General features: G+C 54.2%; 2 protein-coding genes across 2 annotated transcripts; one reads left to right on the top strand and one right to left on the bottom strand.

Annotated features, from left to right (window-relative positions):
• Positions 1-12,195: 12,195 nt before the first annotated feature.
• On the top strand, positions 12,196-15,432 carry NCCRP1 (NCCRP1, F-box associated domain containing). The gene is made up of 5 exons (XM_033844761.2): positions 12,196-12,487; positions 13,082-13,144; positions 13,230-13,281; positions 13,923-14,018; positions 14,591-15,432. Exons 1-5 carry the CDS (start codon positions 12,196-12,198, stop codon positions 14,994-14,996), a joined length of 909 nt encoding a protein of 302 aa, XP_033700652.2. The 3' UTR covers positions 14,997-15,432.
• A 2,106-nt stretch (positions 15,433-17,538) lies between these two features.
• On the bottom strand, positions 17,539-17,961 carry SYCN (syncollin). Its single transcript, XM_033844021.1, has one exon. The coding sequence runs from the start codon at positions 17,959-17,961 to the stop codon at positions 17,539-17,541; it is 423 nt and encodes a 140-aa protein (XP_033699912.1).
• Positions 17,962-18,331: the final 370 nt, after the last annotated feature.

Here is an 18,331-nt window from a genome sequence, read left to right on the forward strand (position 1 = left end):
GCCGTCCAGGGCGTCTTGTGGGGAGAATTGATGGGGAGGGGCTCTAGGGTTGGGAGGGAGGCCTGGCTGACCCCAGGATTCCAGCCCAGTTCAGGGCCAGGGCCGTGTCTGTGGGTGGGCGGGAGTTCCAGGTCCAAGCAGCCGGTTACAGGGCTGGATTGATGCCCCCCAGGCCTGGAAGCAGCCAGTTTACCAGTCCATGTGCCATGATGACCAGTTTGCCAAATCTGCAGTTTGCTGGAAACCTATTTTAAAGGTTGTCTGGAGTGCGTTCAGTGGGTGGGAACTGATCCTTGGTGAGCTGATGTTAGGAAACCGGTCAACAGGCAGATGGGCTGCTGGGGCGTCGGCTAAGACGGATGGACCAGGAGCTGCCAGCCTCAGAAATATTCCATTGGCCGTGTCCTGCCCTCCAGGCTGAGGCCGGGTCTCAGGGAGAGGAGAAAATCCGGCCGACAGGAGACGGCGCTGCTTCTGCGTTTTGGGCAGTGACTGCCCCAGGCCAGTGTTGGCTCGGCGTATGTCCTTCCCAGCACCCTGGGAGGTGTCGGGGCAGCAGCGGCCTCCTGGGGACACTGAGAGACCAAGGAGGGGACCCCCTTCCCAGAGCCCTCCAGGCGTCACCGGCACCAGGGACCTCAGTCTGGTTTGTGGGCTGGAAGTGTGTGGAGAGGAGCCAGAGAATCCGACCTAGTCCTGCCTCGCCCCCACTGTCAGCCCCTACCCCACAGCACCCCTCTCCACAGGACCTGAGTCCCCCAGGGATCCGGCACTGTTTCTGTGTCAGCCTGGCCAAGTACACACATGATCTAGATGGATAAACACAGAGATTTAAAGCATAGTACAGGACGTCCCTGGTGGCACAGTGGTTAAGAATCTGCCTGCCGATGCAAGGGACACGGGTTCGAGCCCTGGTCCGGGAAGATCCCACATGCCGCGGAGCAACTAAGCCGGTGCACCACGACTACTGATCCTGCGCTCTAGAGCCCTTGCTCTGCAGCAGGAGAAGCCATTGCAGTGTGAAGCCTCATTCTGATGCCCCCTCAAGTTTGAGAACCACTGAGATCTACAGTTGCTCTCAATAAGAGGCCAAGGAGTGGGGGACTCAGTCCTGCCCAGTCAGCAAGGTCCCAGCTTCCTTCCATCTTGCTGCTCCTCCATCCTAGGATTGTTACCTCTCCCACGTGAATAGGAGGGCACACCCCTTCCTTTTAAAGGGCAGTGACCCCAAAGCTTTCACCATTGCCTCTTTGGCCTGAGCTTAGTCACGTGGCCACACCCAGCAGCAAAAGAGGTTGGGAAATGTAGTCTTTATTCTGGACGACCGTGTGTCTAATTACAACTTCTATTACTGGGACTTCCTTGGCGGTCCAGTGGTTAAGACTCCACACTCCCAATGCAGGGGACACGAGTTCGATCCCTGGTTGGGGAACTAAGATCCCACATGCTGCGTGGAAAAGCCAAAAGAACAAAAAAAAAAACGCTTCTGTAGAATCATGATCCTCCATCCCTGCTATTCACTACATTCGCCAGGCTTCACCCCACAGAACCCAGAGGCAGGCCCAAGTGTACGCAGGAGCAAATTGAAGGGGGGAAATAGATTGTTTAATAATAGTGTTGAAGAAATTGGTTCATTTTATTAAGAAAAAGAAAACTGAATCCCTACCGAATACAATGAAAGGGAACCTGAGATCAGTGCTGTGCAGGGCAGTAGCCACTAGCCACATGTGCCTATTTACTTTTAAATTAAATGAAATAAAATTAAGCATTCGGTCCCTCAGTTGCACTAGCCACATTTCACACGTTCAATTGCTACTTCTGGCCAGCGGCTGAGGATTAAACAGTAGAAATACGAAAACCTTCTATTATCTCAGTTCTGTTTTGACAGTGTTTTTCCCTAGCTGGATTAAATATCACCGTGGGGACTTCCCTGGTGGTCCAGTGGTCAAGAATCCGCCTTCCAATGCAGGGGACGTGGGTTTGTTCCGTGGTCGGGGAACTAAGATCCCACATGCCACAGGGCAACTAAGCCTGCACGCCGCAACTTAAGAGCCCGTATGCTGCAACGAAGATCCCGCGTGCCGCAACTAAGACCCGATGCAGCAAAATAAATAAATAAACAAATAAATATTAAAAAAAAAAAAAAAAACACCGTGAAAGGTAAACTATAAAGTTGATAGGGGAAAATAATTGATGAGCTAGGGGCAGAGAAGGACTTCTGAAAACTCCCCCAAAGAAACAAATTATGAAGAAAAAAATCAAGTTGATGATACCAAATTAAAAGGCCAACAGGGATGTGCGCAGGTGCTCAAACCAATTAGTAATCAGAGAAAAGCAAATTCAGCGATGAGCTGTCATAGTAACAGTACGAATCTGGTAAAAATGAAAGTCTGGCTTAGTCAGATGAAGTGCTGCACGTACGTATCTCGCAGTAATTCCGCTCCTGGGTGACTTCCCAAAGAAATTCTCCCTCAGGACCATGCAGTATTCATGCAGGATCTGAGGGCACAAGGCAAGGGCTCCTGTGAAGCCATCAGGAGCCAGGGACCAAGTGTGCCCATGGGAATGGGGAGCCAAGCCAACCAAGTCTGTAAATCAAAAAATTGTGGACATAAAAGAATAGTCCTCATTTGGCAAGACCAAAAAGAGAAACTCATTTACGGAACAGAATGGCTCATGGTGAGGAGAATGGAAGAAGGAGTGGGCTAAAGGGAAAGAATGAATGAATGAGAGAGTGGTCTTGGGAGAAATAAAGGCCTTGAAGGCCATGCTGAAGGTCTGTTCTGTGAGCAAAGGGCAACCCCCTTTGGTGCGGATTGGAGTCTGGTCATAGGTATATAAAATGAGAATTATCCAGGCAATTATAACATGCAGCCAGGATTGAGAAGGGCAGTTTATCTGCCACAGTAAGTCACTGGTGACCTCAAACTCATGCCTGCCTCCTGCCAACGCCCCACAACGAGAAGGGCCCAGGAATCATCTCACACCTTCCCCCATTTCACAGATGTGGAGACTGAGGTCCATGGAGGGGAAGGGCCTGCCCAGGGTCGCACATCCTACGAGGGCCAGGCCTGAAGTCCTGGGTCCCTCACTGGCTTTCTGAGCCAGGCCTCAGGCTGGGCGGTGGGGCGGCAACAGTGAGCAGGACAGAGCTGGTCCAGGAGGCTCCAACTCTGATGCCCCAGGGCCAGGCAGGTGACACTGGGGACTGGGGAAGTGGCCACACACACGCCCCTTCGAAGGTCAGTCACTTCTCAGGGCTCCTTGGCCTTGCGGGGGTTTGGTCCAATGATGCAAAATGTTCTGATTTTCCTCAAGAGATCCTCATTTTCATGTGAAAGCTTTTGAACTCAAAGGTAGGCAACTTATGAAAAACATTTAACAATATCATGTGGGCCAAGCAAAATCAAGGGAATAGTTAACATTCATCAAAACCTTACTGTGTCCAGCGCTTTGCTGAGCTCCTAGTTCTACCTCATTTAATCCTGTAGTGGGTTAGTGTCCCCTCCCCACCCCACCCCCCCAAAAAAACCAGACGTGTCCCCGTGGAACCTGTAACTGTGACCTTATTTGGAAAAAGGGTCTTTGCAGATGTGATTAAGGACCTTGAGGTGAGGTCATCCTGGCTTATCTGGGTGGGCCCTAAATCCAGTGACAAATATCCTTATAAAAGAAAAGCAGAGGTAGACTAGAGACACCCAGAGAAGACCTTGTGAAGACAGGCAGAGATTGGAGTCCTGGGGCCACGAGCAAAACCGCACTGGGAGCCCCTAGAAGCAGGAAGAGGCAAAGAAGTCTTCTCCCTCTAAAGCTCTAGACGGAGCGAGTCCTTGCTGACACCTTGATTTCAGACTTCGGCTTCTAGAACTGTGAGAGAATACATTTCTGCTGTTTTAAGCAACCCAGCGTGTGACAATTCATTATGGCAGCCCCCGGAAACTAACACAACCCTCCTAGCAGCCCTCCGAGGAAGTACCTTCCTTGTCCCATTTTATAGCTGGGAGACTGAGGAACAGAGACTCGAAGTCACCAGCCTGAGGTCACACAGCAAGAAAGTGGTAGAGGCAGGGTTCAAAGCCATCACCATGCCACAGCCTCCTGAAGACTGAGCAGGACCTCCCTTTCCAACCGCACCTGAGGGACCACAGGTCTCAACAGGAAAGGGTCAACCTCTGTCTTCCAGGGCCGCCAGTCAACTCAACTAGGCCAGACCCCAAAAAAGGAGACTCCGGAAGAAAGATGGCCACTCCAGGAGAAGACTGAGAGGTATTAGGCCTGGGGGGACAAAATGGGGCAGCAAATAGGGTCCTGGCCTGTCATTTGGGGAGGTCAGGACCCCTCACAGCCTTTCCCCGGATGACCAAAGGCATCTACAGAAGTTTGGGGACCACTGGATTAAACAGAGTTAAACTCTCTCTCCCTTTCTTCCTCCATCCCTCTCTTCCCCACGGCTTTATCCCCGACTTTCTGTCTCCCTCTGTCTTTCTTATTCTATCATTTAATCTTATTTAGTGTTTGAACAGGTAACTGAAGCCCATGGTACAAAATATAGAAGATTCCAAAGGGAATAAGTTGCAAAGTCAACCTCCCTTCCTCTGCATCCCCAGCCTCTCGGTCCCCGTCCCCAGGACCAGCCACTGATGCAAGTTTCTTGTATCTGCTTTCAGAAATGTATGCATACACCAGGAAATACCTACATGCATATACTGATATATGTTCCACTTTGCGCAAATGTTAGCATACTGTACACATCCTTCTACACCTTGTTTTTTTGTGACCTAACAATGTGTTCTAGTGGTTGATCCCAGTCGGTACATAAAAAGCAGCCTCGCTCCTGTTAATGGCTGGGTAGTATTCCGTGACGCATATGAACCTTGATTCACTGAAACAGCCTCTGCTGATGGACATTCAGGACGTTCAGCCTGCGGCTGTTTGCTTTTCTAAACAACGCCACAGGAGAGACCTTGCACGGACTTTCTATTTGGCAAATTTATCTGGTGTGTGTACGCCTCGCCTCCCCTGCCTGTCCCTGGACTCCCACCTGCCCTCTGTCCCAGGTAATGCCTTGTGGGTATCTCTGACTCTCTGGATCCTTCCCTGGATCTGATCAACTCCATCCCAGTCCCTATGAGCATCTCTCCTTTTGTCTGTCTGCTTCAGCCTCTCTAGATCTCTCTACCTCTCTTTCCTTCTGTCTTCATCTTCATCACTCTGTCTGGATGTCTCTTTGTTTTCCTCCTTACCAGCGTCCCTCCTCCGTCTCCCCTCCTCCCACCCCTTCTCATTTCCTTCCTTCTACCCCAACTCATCCCCACCTCTCTGTCGCCCCCTACAGGGTGAAGCTGGCTCAACACATATCCCCACCTCAGAGCCCAGTGGTTTATATTTGGGGGATGTGGCACCCAACCTAGCACACCTTTCTCCCACCCTCACCCCACGCCTGACCTGGCTGGGCTCTCCCATCCCCTGCAGCCCTGGTGGAGAAGCCACCATCTGCTCCTCCAAGCCCTGATGCCCGCCCTCAAGGACATTCTTTCTCTGCACCAGCAGGATTGGGCCCTGGGACGCGCCGATGCACCTGGGGGTGATACTGGTTTTGCAGCAGGAGCCGTGGGAGCTAGACTTGCGCAGGTTGGATGTGGTTCTTGGGCTGGACAGAGCCTCTTCCTCCTGTTCGGGACCGGCCTTCTTGCCCTCCCTGCTCAGCAAATAGAGCAACCAGTCAGTGTCAACCCTGAGCTGAGGACAAATAATAAACAAACCCACCCAAGGCCCTGCTCTGGTGAGGTTGACATTCTTACCGGGTGACACAGTTCATGACCAAGTGAACATACCCCTGTACTCACAGGTATTTACAAACAATGCTCAGTTCAAGAAAGAAAGAACAGGGTGTGGCAGGGGGTGGGAAATTGACCTGGTGGGGGAGGGCCCAAGATGCTTTATAGGAACCAATAGGGAACAATCACCGAGATGTATTGTTAGGTAGAATAAAGCAGGAAGGGCGTGTGCCTTGTGAAGAGATGACATTTGAATGGAGATGAGGCATCCACTGGAGGCGTGGAGTGGAAGGCCTTGTAGGCAGAAGGGGCAGCATGTGCAAAGGTCCTGAGGTGGGAAGGAAGTTGGAGGGTCAAGGCCCAGCAAAAATGTGGGACTCACAGTGGGTGAAGAGGAAGGCATGGGTCACCTCAAGTAGCACTGTGGGGAGGAGAAGATAGCCCCATTTTATAGACTAAGCTTTGGAAAGAAGGAAAGTCCTTTGCCCCAGGACACACGGAGTAAGGGTGAGGACTGTTGAGCTCAGGCAGCCTTCTGCTTCTCACCACCAAGATCCCAGATCTGCAGCAGCATCACCTCTCAGGTGGGCACAGGGGTGTGGAGCCCAGAAGCCTGCATTTAACAAGCCCTCCAGAGGATTCCAACACACGATCTTTTTTTTTTTTTTTTTCCTGTTCTAACACACAAACTTGAGAACCACTGAACCAGGCTCTCCTGCCTCCCCCAATTTTGCTCTTGCCCTATGAGGAATCCCTGTCCATTGTGGGTTGACTGATGGTCCCCCCAAAAGATATGTTCACATCCTAATCCCCGGAACCTGTGAGTGCCACCTTTTTTTGGAAAGAGGGTCTTTGTAGCTATAATTAGTTTGGGGACCTTGAGATGAGATCATCCTGGATTATCCGGAAGAGCCCTAAATTCAATAAGTGTCCTTATAAGAGTGAGAAAGAGGGAAATTTGAGAGCAAAGGAGGCAATGTGACCACGGAGGCAGAGACTGGAGTGATTCGACCACAAACCAAGGAATGCCGGCTGCCACCAGGAGCTGGGAGAGGCGAGGAAGTCTTCTCTCCTAGAGCCTCTGGAGTGAGTGCTGCCCGCCAACTTGATTTCAGACTTTTGGCTTCTACAACCATGAGAGAATACATTTCTGTTGTTTAAGCCACCAAGCATGTGCTAATTTGTCACAGCAGCCCTAGGAGATGAATCCACTGTCTGATGGGGCAGACCGAGCAGCAGACTCCAGCCTGACTTCCCACCTCGGGCAGAAGACTGAGCCCACCCGGGCTTCCCTGTCACCGTGCCCGGCACTGGCTTCATCCTGTCATTTTCCCGAGAGCTCCGAGTCTTCTTAGGAGTGGAATTCAGAGCTGCTGGGATGTAAAGAGAGGGGCAGGGGTGGGGTTGAGGTGCACTGAGACCAACTGGATGACTTAGAAATGGGGCTGCAAACTAGAATCTGATCTTGGGGGTGGGGTCTGAGGAGCCGGGAGGGGTTTCAGGGAGAGCAGAGCCATGGTCAGATGGCTGGTGAAAAGGATCATGATGCTGGGAGTTGGACACTAGCATGAGGAGCTTGAACCCTAACCTGGGCCTCCCTCCCCTCCCTGGGGATGCAGACTCTGGGGCCGGACAGCGGGGGTTCAAATCCCAGCTCTGCCACTTTCTGGCTGTGTGACCTTGGGCAGGACGCATCACATCTCTGTGCCTCAGTTTCTTCATCTGTGAAATAGGTTTAATGATAATACCTACCTTAGAGGGTGCATTTGGTTAGCAGACATAGAGCACATAGTGCCAGGCACACAGTAAGTGCTCCATTATTGCTACTGTTTGTTTGTTTTGTTTTGTTGTGGCTTGTGGGATCTTTGTTTCCCAACCAGGGATTGAACCCCGGCCCTTGGCAGTGAGAGCTCGGAGTCCTAACCACTGGACCGCCAGGGAATTCCCATCACCCCTTTAGATGTCCAGTACTGACACCTGAGATAAAATACTTGATTTCGTGCCCACTCTTCGCCCTCGATCTGTTCTGACCTCGTTTTCCCCTCTCTGCAAATGGTGCCACCTTCTTCTGCCCATTGCTCAACCCTCAAGTCCAATCAAGCCTTTCCTCTTTGTCAGATCAGCAAAGATATTAAACTTGTCCTCGACCAGTCACTCTATGGCCCCACCCTGGTCCTGCCCACCCCCATCTCCTTCCTCATTGTTTCCTTGCCCCCTCCCTGCCCTCACTCAGCCAGAGATCAATTCATCACTTGCCAGCCAAAAACTTCCCCATAGTTTCACTTTGCATTTATTACACTTAGATAAATCCTGCAGAGCTGCACACCCCATCCTCTCTCTGATCTCATCTCCCCTGCGTTCCCTCCATTCCAACCACACTGGCCTCCCTCCTGTTCCCCAAATGCACCATGCCTGGTCCCACCTCAGGGCCTTTGCACTTGCTGCTCCCTCTTCTTCAGGTCTCTGCTCAAATGTCACCTCCTCCGAGAAGCCCTCCCTGACCACCTCAGCTAAAACAGGCTTCCCACCCGCTGCTCTTCCCTGCCATCACAACCTTTTTTCACCATCAAAGCATTTCATGCTGCTTGTCAGTTAGTTACTTGTTGAACAGTTGAAGCCTGTCCCTCCTCCCACGAGGAAGCCCCATGGGGACAGGAATCTGTCTGTTCTTTCACCATTATATCCGCAATGCAGAGGCCTTGGCCACTGTGGATGTTTAATAAGTATTTGTTAAAAGAACAAAAGGTAGAAAGGGCAATGGGAAGTTATGGATCCTTGTTTTCTTCATATATATTTTTTGTTCACACAAATAGTAGCCTGTGAGGCCCACTAGTCTAGATCTGGCCTTTTTCACTCAATAGACTTGTTGCTATTTCCTTGTTTGTACGTGGAGAGAGTTACCATATCCTTTCTGCTTTGTTCCTTATTGAGGTATAATTTACACACAAGAAAATACACCCATTTTAAAGGTACAGTTTGATGAGTTTTGGCAAATGTATACACCCATATAACTACCACCACAATTAAGATAGAACTTGTGGGAACTTGCCTGGTGGTCCAGTGGTTACGACTCTGCGCCTCCACTGCAGGGGGCATGGGTTCGATCCCTGGTTGGGGAACCAAGATCCCTCATGACCTGAGGTGACACCAAAAAAAATTAAAAATTAAAAAAAATAAATACACACAAAAGAAAGAGCTTTTTTTCTCACTCCAGAAAGTCCACGCCCCTGCCCCGCAACCCAGGAAACCACCAACCTGTTTCTCTGATTCTAGATTACTGTTGCCTTGTCCAGAATTTTCTAGAAACGGAATCACACAGTACGTGCTCATTTCTGCAGGGCTTTTGTCAGTCTGTGTGAGGATTTTTAGGTTCATCCGTGTGGCTGCACATTTGGCTAGTCATTCCGTTTTCTTACTGAGAGCATCCCACAGTGTGGACATGGCACGGCTGGTTTATCCACTCGCCTGTCGACGGGCACTTTGTGGGCTTGCTCTGGAGTCATCATGGGAAAGCTGCATTGGGTGTGGGTCTTTTGGTGGCCACGGCTAAATCCCCAGGAGTGGGATGGCTGGGTTGTAGCGTGGGAGCATATCTGGTTTTATGAGAGATTTGCCAATTTGTTTTCCAAAGTGGTCACACCATCGCTCGTACTTTTTAATGTTTCGTGACACATGAGAGGTGGCTGTGGGGAGGCGTGCTGTGTTGGTCATCCAGGCCTTGGCCCTTTTGAAAAACAGCCTTTCAGAGCTTGAGTCCCCACACTGGGACCTTTACCGCTCAGAAGGTGGAGAAAGGAGACGTTTGAGATCTAATGTTGAAGACATTTGGCTTTGTATGGCCCTGGTTGTGTCCCTGGATCCCTCAGATTTAAGTAAAAATGTTTCTCATAGTATGGAATGATGGGGTGGGTGCTTCTAAACTTTTAGATTCTGGGGCCCAGAGGGATTGAATTAGCCTCCTGGGAGTGGGGCTTGAAAGTACACATATAAAATAAGCTCCCTGGGTGAAACTAATGCGCCCTAAAGCTTGGGAACCACTGAGTATGGGGGTATGGGTGAGAGGGAAGGGCATTCTGGGTGGAAAGAACTTTCTGAGCGAAGTCCTTAAGACGGGAGAGAACAGGGAGCAGAAATCCAGGGTCTCTAATGCTGACAAAGAGCTGGGATGTTTCTCCGGCACTGGGGAGCCATGGCAGGTTTAAGTGGGGGAGCGACTGCTTGGATTTAAGCTTTCATAAGACCCCTCTGGCTGTGGCGTGTGTGTGTGTGTGTGTGTGTGTGTGTGTGTGTGTATGTGTGTGTGTGTGTGTGTGTGTGTGTGTAAGAGAAGGGGGTGAGGACCCCAGGAGGGAGATAATGTGGACACCATGGCAGGAGGGGGGCAGACAGAGGAGGGGTGTTGATCCCCATTCTATAGACTTGCTGCGCTTTTTTTTAGGTTTCTGGCTCTGAGCCACTCCCTGCCCTGGATTCTGACCAGGGGACAGCTCTGAGTCCACTAGACAGACACTCCTCCTTCTCGCTCTGTCCTTTCCTCCTCCCCCTCCCCTCTTTTCCCCCTCCCCTCCCCTCCCCCTCTTTTCCCCTCCCCCCTCCTCCTCCCCCTCTTTTCCCCTCCCCTCCCCCTCCTCCCCTCCCCCTCTTTCCCCCCCCCTCCCCCTCCTCCAATGAAGACAGGTGGGCAGCCAGCCAGACAAGGCTGTGGGTTTGTGCGCTTGTAGTGGGCCAAGGGAGTATTTCCGGTTGTGCGTGTGTTGCGGGCTCTGCGAGTGTTTGTCTGGGAATCTCCTGGAGACTCCAGGTGCAGCGGGGCTATTGCACGTTCGTTGGTTTGCCCGCTTCCATGGGTCCTCCCTCCTCCCAGGGCCCTGGCTAATTCCCAAGTTTCCCTCTTCACCTCTCTTGCCTCAGTTCCCCAATCTGTCAATGGAGGTACTATTACCAGTTCCCACCTCCCAGGGTTGTAAGATTTAATGAGTTAAAGACAGACAATAAATGTAACCATTTTCTCCTGTCTGTTTCTGTGTTGAGCCAGTGTTTCTCTCTAGGGGCAGTTTGAATCTGAATCCCTGTGTATCTCACTGAGATTCTGTGTCCAGCTCGCCACACACCAGCTGTGCAACCTTGGGTGAGTTACTAGACCTCTCTGAGTCTCAGTTTCCTCAAGCATCATCATTCCGGTGTGAGCTCAATTCTGTATGTCTGCAGTATGTGTCTCTCAGGGTCTTGTGGGAATCTGAGGCAGGAGGCACCCATGGAAGCATATGGGGTTATCTGGGGCAGTATGGGACCAGGCCTGTGAGGTGGGACTCTGTTTCCTCATCCGTGAAATGGGGATAACAACAGTTCCCCACTCAGGGTTGGTGTGCAGGCGGATGCTGGAGCGCTTGCGCCGACATGCAGCTCCACACACGTTCTCTATTCTTTCTTTTACCTATAAAATGCCCACAAATAGTAGCACCTACGTCGTTAGAGGATGAAATGAACTTGTAAGCGCTTAGGACAGCACCTAGCAAGCAGAAATCTCTCACTGTGGCACTTGTTACTGGTAACCTGTGTGGGACTCTGAGCCTGTGCTTACTGGGGCCGGGTGTGGGACGTGGCACGGGCAGAAAGTGGCTGTGGGTGTCTGGCCCTACAGGTTCCTCTGCCACCCCACTTCCTCTGCACCCCGACCTCCTACCCCTACCATCACTCCAGCCCTCACTCCAAACTCCCTACGACCTCCGAGGGAGGAAGCTTTGGCAGCAGTGCCACCTCCCCCAGCCCCAGGAAGGGATGCAAGGCACCCTGATACCCAGAAGGGGTTGCTTCTTCCCTCTCTGGTGCTATCTCAGTGTCTCCCTGATGTTCCCCATCTCTGTGACTCCCCATCTCAGGCTCCAGGTCTCTCTCTGACCTCCACTGCACCCCCACTATGTTTCCAGAACAGGAAATGTCAGGTCCCAAGGTTGTGTCCCATGTCAGGGCAGAGGAGGAACTGGCAGAGGACCTACCCTCCCAGCCCCCACCCCTTACTGCCTAGCTGACGGGGGTGGGAAGAGGGGGGCTTCATGAATTAACCTCTAATCCTGCCATGTGGGATCTTAAAGAGGTGGATGTGCCCCGGATCCCTGGCATTAGCGCCTTGGTCCCACCCCTCTCCCAGGGCTGGTGTCTGGGTCCTCAACTGGCCCTGGGGAAACTGGGGCAGGAGGCTTGGGAAACGGAGCAGGGCCGGGACCCGGACTTCTACAGTCTGGGAAAAGGAGGCGCTGTGACCTGGACTGCTGGATCTGAGGGAGTCGGGCCTGGGGCCCCAGAGCCTTCCCCCAACACACCCTTCGCTTAAATGCCAGACGAGGCGCTCCGCCCTCTCCCGCCCTGGGTTAACACCGAGCCCTGCAGAGGAGCCGGGACAGTCGCCCAGACCCGACGGATGCAGGAGGTGCGGGAAGGACCAGCGCTCGGTGGCGGGATGCAGGAACCCTCGAGCACCCAGGAGCTGCCGTCGCCGCCCCCGCCCCCGTCGCCGCCGTCGCCCGCGGCCCCCGAGACCCCCGGGCTCCCGGTGCCTGAGCAGCCGACCGAGGGCTATGCACAGCAGCTGCTGCTACAGGAATGGGCGCCGCCGGGAGGGAGCCTGGAGCTGCCCCCGCGCCTCACCTGGAAGCTTCTCTTCCTGCAGCGGCCGCTCTACCGCAACCTGCTCCGCTCTCCCAACCCCGAAGGTGCGGGACAGAAGTCCGCGCGGAGCTGGAGACGTCTCCGCCTTCTTTCCCCAGGCTCACTCACCCAGACCGTCTGTCTCCTCTTTCCGTCTGTTTGCTTGTCTCTCTACTCTGTTTCTCCGTCGTTGTCTGTTAGTGTGCCTCTGTCTTTTTATTCCTCTACATCCCTCTCTGTCCCTTTTTGTCATTGTGCCTCTCTCTGTCTCCTTGTGTCTCTTTGTCCCACCTGCGCCTCTGTTTCTTTCTACGTCATGTGTCTCCGTCTATCTCTCCCTGTGTCTCTTTGTCTCACCCCGTATCTCTCCCTCCCTCCCTCAGCCCATATTCTATCTCTTTTTCTTGGTGCCTCTCTCTCTGTCCCTCTGTCTCACCACAACGCCCTCCCTCTCCAAGCATTGTCCCTCTGCCCCCAGGACATTCTCAGGGCTCTCCCAGGGCCATGACTCACCACTCACCCCTGCCTGGCTGGTCTGGTCTGGCAGGCAGGGCACTGATTCCTGCTCTTCCAACCTGCCCTGGGGTTAGAAAGTGGGGAGCATTCGGAAGCGGGGCAGCTTCAGCGCGCCTGAGGCTCTGCTTTCCTGCGCATTTCAGGCATCAACATTTATGAGCCAGCGCCCCCTACTGGTCCCACACAGCAACCCCTGGAGACTCTGGGTAAGCGCTTTGTGGCTAGCCCGGTGCTGAGGGGCTGGCCCTGGAGAATGGGCACATTGTAATCCTTTGCTCGTCCACCCGCCAGGCAATTTCCGAGGCTGGCACATTAAGACGGAGAAGCTCCAGCAGGGCCTCAGGTGAGTGGCCGGGACCCACAGTGGCCTGCCTGTGATTCCTTGTTCCGGCCTTCCTCGCTGTGGGACCTGGAGAAACAGTCTGCCTTTCTGGGCCCTAGTCTTCTGCTCTGTAAACAGGGTTAGTCATAAGAGCATGCCCATAAAACACACGCCTGGCTCGCTGGGAGTAGCCTGCACATAGTAGGTGTTAAATAAACAGCAGTTAATATTGTTCCTATGCTCAGCCTCTTTCCGTAGGAGGGGGAGGGTCACCCAGGCCACCAGCTATCCGCCATTAAACCAGGCCCTGCTTCTGAACGGTGGGTGGGATGGTGCAACTCAGAAGCTCAGAGTCACAGGCACCTGGGTTGGGATCCCAGCTCTGCCACTTCTTTGCTGCTCGATCTTGACACGTCACTTCCCTTTGTGGCCCTCGGTTTCCCCATCTGCAACACGGGGCTCAGGATGCATTACCTTCAGAGGAGTTCATGGGAACTGAGGCCGTGAAGTAGGCTGAGTGAGCTCTCAGTGCCCTTATGCCGGTACCCTTGACATCACTTCCAGGGTGCAATGATCAGGGTGCCCTGCTTGCTGGGGCCAGGCTGGCCTGGGAGAATCCCGGCAGATGGCAGACCCCGCCTCCCCCGTGCTGTCTCTCACAGCTGGACCGTGAAGCAGCAGAGTGTGGACCTTCTGGCGGAGGGCTTGTGGGAGGAGCTGCTCGACGTTGAGCAGCCAAACATCACGGTCATGGACTGGTATGTGCCTCTGCACCACCGGCCTGCCCAGCCAGGTCGCACACAGGCGCTCCCCGAAGCGCCAGCCTCACGCCATCCTCCCAGAGACCCTCCTGCCGCCGCAGGACCCAGCCCTGCCCACCTCTGTGGCCCTTCTCTCTGAGTCCGTTCTGCAGTGTGCCAGCCCAGAGGCTGTTCCTTCTTCCTTGGATGTGGCCACCCTCTTTTCTGGAGGCGAAGTCCCCCGTCTCCTTCAGGAGTCGGTACATGTGGCTCCACCAGGAAGCCTTCCCCTGGCCGCCCCCAGGTTGTGTCAGATGCATCACCCTCCGGGGCCCTGGATTTCCCCCATCTCGGCCCTGACCATTCCTGTTTGTCACTGCCTGGTGACATGTCCGCCTCCCCCACCGGACCATGAATCCCATGAGGGCGGGGTGTGGGGTTGTCTTGGTCACCGCTGTGGTGCTAACACCACCCAGCCCCGGTGCACAAAGTGGGTGCCAGGGAGTGTGTGTTGACAGGCGGCTGAGCCAGGGTTTGGGCTGGGAAGTAGGGGCAGTGGAGGCAGCTGAAGGCCTGGCCCCCACCCCCAGGTATGAGGACAGCCGACTGGACGTGTGTGTGTATGAGCTGCACGTCTGGCTGCTGGCAGCTGACCGCCGCACAGTCATCGCCCAGCACCACGTGGCCCCCCGGACCTCTGGGAGAGGCCCCCCTGGCCACTGGGTCCAGGTGAGACTCCCTACCCCGTCTGCCACCCGCACACGTGCTTTCGCATCCCAAGACCTCACAGAGGGAGGAGAGCAGGGTTTATGGGTCCCTCATAAGAACTTCTTCCTGACCCTGGTGCTGCCCCAGGTGTCCCACGTATTCCGCCAGTACGGCCCTGGCGTCCGCTTTGTCCACTTCCTGCACAAGACCAAGAACCGGATGGAGCACGGTGGGCTGCTGCAGACGAGGGTGACCGACTCCTCTGTGTCTGTGCAGTTCAGGGAGTGATTGGCTGGCTCCGGGCCCATTCTGACCCCTTGTCATATCCATCCACCCCTTGACACCTCCCTGAGCCCTTAGCATCTTCTTGCTCCTTTATCACTTCTGACGTCTTAGCGTCTCTCTGACCCCATAGCAGCTCCCTGACTCTTAGAAGTCCCTAACCCTTGGCACCTCCTTGACCCTTAAGCTTACCGTTTTCCCTGAGCACCTCCCTGCTCCCTCTAGACCTTCACGACCCCTCAGCTGCTCTTGGATCACGTACCACCTCCTATGCCCCCGTAATCCTGCCTGACCCTTGGTTTCTCATTTGACATCTTCACACATCTTTGAATGTCTGACTCTCTGGCATTTTCCATGAGGGCAGTGGCCACTTCTTCCTGAGTCAGTGCTTGACAGATAGTAGGGGCTCAATAAATCTTTGCTGACTGAATGAATAAATACATGTGCCCAAGGATGCTGATTATTTCCGTGGTGTTTGATCCTTAGAACTTCACCAAGGGACTTCCCTGGCGGTCCAGTGTTTAAGACTCTGCGCTTCCACTGCAGGGGGCGCAGGTTCGAGCCCTGGTAGGGGAACTAAGATACCACATACCCGTGCGTGGTGGCCAGAAAAAGAAAAAAACTTCACTGTGTTCATTTCCCACTTTCCAACTTGCACATCCTCTAATCCTTGATCCTCCAGTACCTCCGTTGACCTCTGATCTCTTCACATATCCCCAATTTATGGCCTCGTAGCCTCTCCACTTACCTCTTCTCCCATGTCTCTTAACTCAGAATCCCCCCAGATTCCCTTCCTCCTCCAATCCCAAGTTATCATCCCCCAGAGCTGTCCCCCTACTTCTTCTCCCCCCAAGACCCCTCATTTCTCTTCCCTCACTCCTTCAGAGCGCCCAAACCCAGGTACCCATCAAGGGCCCTGCTCCTTGGGAGTAGTAAATTGCAAATTCGAATTTTCAAAACTATACAAATTAGAACTAAAGTGTTCTCCATGTGTTGGGTAGAGGGGCACTGAAAGCACTTCACAACCCATAAGTCCTGGGCTGTGACCAGATTGCAAAACGGGCCCTGGCCCTAGGCTGGAGCAGGGTCCTTGAAGGCCTCCTACTGTCCTATTCATAAATCCTGAGGGAGTCTGGAGGTCCCGGCAGGCCTGAACAGCTGGGGGGCATTCAGAGAAGGGCTAGCCATCAAAAAGTGTGGGAAGGGCTTCCCTGGTGGCGCAGTGGTTGAGAGTCCGCCTGCCGATGTGGGGGACACGGGTTCGTGCCCCGGTCTGGGAGGATCCCATATGCCACGGAGTGACTGGGCCCGTGAGCCATGGCCACTGAGCCTGCACGTCCGGGGCCTGTGCTCCGCAATGGGAGAGGCCACAGCAGTGAGAGGCCTGCATACCGCAAAAAAAAAAAAAAAAAAAAAAAAAAGTGTGGGAAGCATTTCAATGTTTAACAATCAACCGGCAGTACCATGGCATGTCACCCAGATGTCCTGTGTGTGTGGGGGGTGTCCACACCTAAACCCATGTCGGAATCTATGGGTGTGTCCCCATCCACGGCATTGTCCCAAGTATGGGCTGACCCAGGCCTGACCACCCTGCTCTCTCCTCCATCCTGACCCGCATCTGCATGGGCTTGGGTCCCAGGCACCAATAGATGGCAGACAGGGACAAGTTCATAACAGTTGTATTACGGGGAAGGAAGGGTGGTGGAGGCAGGCGGTGAGCTCTCTTCTGGGTCTTGCGGACTTCAGCAGACCCCACGGACAAGGCCAGGTGAGGGGCTCAGCGCTTTGCGGGGGATGGAGATGAGGGATTGCTAAGGTATCAGTAGCACCTGCCACAGAATCAAAGATTATTACCAGGGGGTGCCAGGTGGGAGGGATTCTAGAAGCCTGAAATGGGGTGGGGGTCCCGGGCTGGACTCCAAGTTCAGGAGCTAGACATCCTGGCCTGGAAGTTTGGGGCTGGAGGCTCTTGGAGTTCTTGGGGGTAGAGGGACAGGTGGGGTGGTTTTAGAGGGTGCCCTGGCTACATTTAGGGCCCCCGGGTCTGTGAGCTTGGATATGTGAGTCCAGGGTGGGCTCAGGGGCCTCCAAGTTGGGTCTGGGGGCTTCAGAACCTTAACAGGGGCTCTGGAACTGGTTTCTGGGGCCAAGGCTGATCTAGAGGGTCTAGGGGGGTGGAGCATGAGGGCTAGATAGGGTAAATCCTAGAATGAGGTCTGGGGTCTTGAGGTCTGGGTCAGGTTTAGAATCTGGGAGTCCCAGAGTTGGGTCTGAGAGCTCTGGGATCTGAGGTTGGAGAGGGTGCTCCCAGAACGGAGGCTGGATTACTGGGTCAGCTTCTAAGCCTGGGAATCCCAGAGTTGGGTCAGGGAGATCCAAGGGGCATGGGCTTGGGGGAGGGGGCGTGGGTGAGAAGGGGGACCTCCTGGACTGGTTCTAAGGATGCCCAATTTGGGTCAGAGGCTCAGTGGTCTGGATGATGGGGCTGGAGCCCGGGTGCTCTGTTGGGAGCTAGGCAGGTGGATGTGCGGACTGGAGGGCCGAGTCCCTAGGCGCGCGGGCCAGCGGGCAGGCACCTGCAGTAGAGCGCGGAGATGGAGTTGGACCAGTCCCCGAAGATGCCGAGGCGGTACTCTTCCAGGCGCGGGTAGGTGCCGGAGGAGAATTTGTGCGTCTTGCCGCCCTTGCCGCGGGAGGACCACACGACGAGCTCGCAGCGCGGGGCCACCACGGCGGACGAGATGGCGTTGTTCCAGCCAGAGGGCAGGTAGGGCAGGTCGGTGCCCGGCTCCACCGACAGCTCGGCGCCGCCGCAGCAGTTTTCGTAGTAGGGGTCGCTCTTTTCGTAGAGCTTGGCGCACGTGCGCGTCCCGTCGGGTTTCTTGAGGCTGGCGGGCTCCGGGCAGTTGCCTCGGACGCCGGGGACGGCCGCCAGGGCCACGGCCAGCAGCAGTGAGCACAGAGGGGACATGTTGACACTGCAGGGCAGCGCCCTCCCGCGCTTTTATGCTCCTGACCCGTGGGAAGGGAAAAGCTGCGAGATAAGGACTTAGGGAGGGAAGAGGAGGGCGCTTAGGAGTGGGGAGTCTTCCCAACCTAGGTCGGAAACCCACAACAGATGAATACAAGACGGACTTATTTGTATAAAACTCAGCAGCTTAAGGTTTAATGTGGCAAATGACAGGACCAGTGGCTTGTAATACAGAAGGTAGCATAGAGTTAATAGTTATAGGGAGGGGCTTCCCTGGTGGCTCAGTGGTTGAGGGTCCGCCTGCCGATGCAGGGGACACGGGTTCGTGCCCCAGTCCGGAAAGATCCCACATGCCGTGGAGCAGCTGGGC

Source organism: Tursiops truncatus, chromosome 19 (genome assembly GCF_011762595.2).
Source record: "Tursiops truncatus isolate mTurTru1 chromosome 19, mTurTru1.mat.Y, whole genome shotgun sequence".
In the NCBI taxonomy this organism is placed as follows: domain Eukaryota; kingdom Metazoa; phylum Chordata; class Mammalia; order Artiodactyla; family Delphinidae; genus Tursiops; species Tursiops truncatus.

Bases quoted from the DNA above. Each gene is read 5' to 3' on its own strand.
- SYCN (XM_033844021.1), bottom strand. From the start codon at position 17,961: ATGTCCCCTCTGTGCTCACTGCTGCTGGCCGTGGCCCTGGCGGCCGTC.
- NCCRP1 (XM_033844761.2), top strand. From the start codon at position 12,196: ATGCAGGAGGTGCGGGAAGGACCAGCGCTCGGTGGCGGGATGCAGGAA. The intron at 13,145-13,229 runs GTAAGCGCTTTG...TCCACCCGCCAG, and splicing joins GCAACCCCTGGAGACTCTGG to GCAATTTCCGAGGCTGGCAC. The intron at 13,282-13,922 runs GTGAGTGGCCGG...TGTCTCTCACAG, and splicing joins AAGCTCCAGCAGGGCCTCAG to CTGGACCGTGAAGCAGCAGA.